Below are 3471 nucleotides of genomic sequence, written 5' to 3' on the forward strand. Positions count from 1 at the left end.
CTCTAAGCAGGCGGGTGTGGGTCTTCCTGTGGGATCTGCTTCTCAGCTGGCCTTGGTGAAAAGCGATCACAATGGCCAGACGAGGAGAAGTGGAGGAGAGCCAGGTGAGTTTTCAATGGGGGCCTTCAGGATGGAGCCTCCTGTGGGCTGCTGGGGGCGGCGACCTCACTCACCTCCAGCACCTTGGCCTGGACAGTCTGTGGGGTGATTGGTGGCAGCGATGAGGGTAACATGCTGGGCAATTTGGAGTCTCTGCAGCACCCTAAGGCCTGGAGCTGTCCTGAAGGGGTGGTAGTGGGAGGGCAGACTGGAAAGCTGCTGTCTGAGATGGGGAAGCTGAGGGGGGTTACCGCCCAGGAGCAGCACCCAAGGGAGCACGAAGGTGAGGAAGATGCCCAGGTGCAGCTGGTGCAGAGGAGGCTGCCCAAGGCAGGACGCAGACCACCCAGACTGCGGTCAAAAATGGACAAGCTGCAAATCCTGCAGTTGGAGCTCAGCTTTGTGAATGCCCGAGCCAGCCGGGCCTGTGCAAGGCTGAAGAGGAAGGTGGAAATGGGGTGCAAATCACACTTGGATCGCAGAAGGGCCATCATCCAGCGCATCCCTGGCTTCTGGGCCAAAGTGGTATCCTTTGCTGTGTGCCGTCAAGCTGAGCTCCAACACATTGGACTGGCTTTATAGGACTTTGAGGAGTTGGAGTGGGGAAGACTGGGAGTAGGGGAAGTAGTGGCATTCACCCTGGGTCCCTAAGCTTAAGGCAGGTTCTGACAAAGTGTCCCTGAGAATTAAGAGCAGACACTTTGGATGGCAAGGGAGCCCAAACAGCAGGGCTTGAATATTGTTGGAGGCTGGGAGCCACAGCTGCATCCCACCAGGAATGGAGAGAAGAGCACATTGACAGGGCACCTTGTCCAGTTCCATGCCCACTTCCAAGGTCACTCTAACCATGCAATCTTGCCAACCTGTGACATGCAATGTGGGCAGGCTCCTATCCAAGGATAGGCTGGAAAATTGCATCTTATCAGTTCACTGATGGTGTTCACAGCCTGAAATGAGACGCACTCCCCCAGGCCCCCATCCACATACAAACACACAGATATGGTGACACAGGACACACATACCCAAGTTCAGTAAGGCTATGAACACCTAGCGATGGACAGCATGCCCAAACGTCAGTAATCTCTGTCCATCCCAAGGTGGCCAGGGTGATGTCATTTACCCTGGGGACAGAGCAGATGGTGTCATCAGGTTCTCACACACCAGGCAGGCCTGGGAGACCTGGGCAGGGCAGAGGATGAGAGTGGATAAGCCAGGGTATCTTGCTGGCAGGGAAGGGCACAGTGCTGTGTTGTGTAGGGATCCCCTGTCCCACACACCCCTTGCTTCCCTGGTGGGCCCCCTGTGCTATTGCCTGCTCCTTCCATGGCACCACATATGTCCTTGACGCCTGGCAGATGATGTACCACCCCCAGGTTTCCGTCATCCTCAGTTGGGCAGATAAAGACCTGCTGAGCTATTTGAGGAATTTAGAGGTGAACTGGGGAGTAAGACTGGGGACAGGGTGTGGGGAGGCCCGAGAAGGAAAGCTGGGAGGGCAGCCCATGCAAGCTAGCTCACAGACTCGCCCTGCACAGCCACCCAACCACACCATCCCTTGTCTTTGCCTGAGGCCTGGCAGGTGGAGGAACTCAGGTATCCCAAGTCCCTCTACAGGATCAAGTTCTCCTTTCAAGAAAACCCCTACTTCCAGAATGAAGTGGTCGTGAAGGAGTATCAGCTGAACATCACTGGTAAAGTAAACGTCTCCCAGACACTGGGGTCTTTCATATCAGTGTGCTGGTTGGACAGAATCGGATATGTGCTGAACTGTTCCAACTCCTCCAGGGTATGAGGCATCCTGTTCCAGTGTGCTGCAGTGGCTCGTGGATGGGGATGCACTGGTGCACAGCCCCTTGCAGGACTCCAGCAGGCTGACCTTCTTCAGCTGGTTGTCAGGGCACAAGTGTGCTGACTCTAACAGGATTGCTGAGGTGGGGATCCATAGGCCACAAAACCAGTGACTTGGTGAGTCCATGTGCTGCTGGGGAACTGGGTATGTTAGCCTGGACAGACTTGTCTGTTTTCTCTTTGCAGGTCATCATCGAGGATCTGTGGGTCAATCCTCTAGACTACTGCCAGGTGGAATGCAGCACCAGGGCAGAGGATGCTGGCCTGGCAAGGTGAGCCTCCTGGGTGAGTTTGACACGCCCCGTTCCTCTGCCACCTGAGGCAGCCCAGAAAACCTGAGGCTTCCGCTCTTCTAGGCACTAGGAGGAACAAAAACCAGAGGAGAGTGCACAGCAAGAGTGTTTGTTGAACTGGGCAACCTCCTTGGGGTGAAGTGAAGAAGGTGAATGTCCTGGGACCTGGGAAAGAGGCTGAGCCTAAGATTACTGAAGCCCCTAGGAATGCTCCTTCCTGGCCTTCTGCCCTTATCCATGCCCCTGGTTTGTTCACTTGCCCAGATGCTGTCCTACACATGTGCATAAGGCATTTCACGTCTGTCTAACTATTTTCTATGTAGTCCCCACCCCTGTGCTTGCATTTTTGGGACACCTTAAAAATCCCAACCAAGGTGTCCAGTGAACTTCTCAGTGTCAGGGAAAGTATACAGTGGCCTCAGTGTAGTGGGACTGTAGTGGGACTTCCCACATGCCCGGGTTGAGGAAGGTGAGGATGTCCATCCCTGGACAGGGATGGTGAGCCCTCAGGGAGGTGAACCTGGTTGTGTGAGGTGAACCTGGTTGTGTGATAATGGACAGAGGTCCCCATCTCATTCATGCATGCCCTGTGCACATCTGTACGAGCCAAGTGCCTGCCTCTCTTTGTTCAAGCGTGTTTGCTTATGTGCATGCTCCTGTCCTTATTCCTGCAGGAACCTCGGCCTGCTACACGACCAGACCCAGTCTCCATGTTTGGGTACATGCCAGCAGGGCCCATGAAGCGAAGTACAGCAAAAGATGACATGGTTCACCTGTGTCTTCATGAAGCATGAGCCCACTGGAAGAACCCGCCCTGGTGGACTACTGCCCTGGTCAAAAGTTTAAACAAAGGGTTCTGTGTATTAGCATTGCCAATGAGGGCTAAAATAAAAGTGGGGCACTCTTGTGAATTGTTTTGTGCTTATGAGGGGTTGGGGCAGATTTGGAGCCATCCCAGGGAGTATATTTAGAATTTTTGAAACATGTTTTCAAACTAGGCCTTTGAAGTACTTCTTTTCACTGATGTTGCAGTAAAGCAGTGAATCTAGTTTCTACCCGAACAGGTTTCCTTGCAGAATTCCAGGTGCATTCGGGACCTTTAGTTGGACAAGCCATCTGCATGTGAGACAGGATCCGTGACAGTGACAGGCAAGCCCCATGTAGGTGTCATTTATTCACTAGGTGGCTTAAGTCCCAGGTTTTCCATGTTCTGGTGACAGGTCATTTGCTT

At 53.5% G+C, this 3471-nt stretch overlaps 1 protein-coding gene across 1 annotated transcript; it reads left to right on the forward strand.

Annotated features, from left to right (window-relative positions):
- Positions 1-231: 231 nt before the first annotated feature.
- Positions 232-3034, forward strand: LOC124095507 (testis-specific Y-encoded protein 1-like). The gene is made up of 6 exons (XM_046448675.1): positions 232-624; positions 1455-1532; positions 1679-1790; positions 1885-2030; positions 2134-2214; positions 2915-3034. The coding sequence occupies exons 1-6, from the start codon at positions 232-234 to the stop codon at positions 3032-3034; spliced, it is 930 nt and encodes a 309-aa protein (XP_046304631.1).
- Positions 3035-3471: the final 437 nt, after the last annotated feature.

The sequence above is a fragment of the Marmota monax genome, unplaced genomic scaffold, assembly GCF_021218885.2.
Source record: "Marmota monax isolate L192 unplaced genomic scaffold, Marmota_monax_Labrador192_F-V1.1 WCK01_AAM20220418_F8-fsc00547, whole genome shotgun sequence".
NCBI classification, from domain to species: domain Eukaryota; kingdom Metazoa; phylum Chordata; class Mammalia; order Rodentia; family Sciuridae; genus Marmota; species Marmota monax.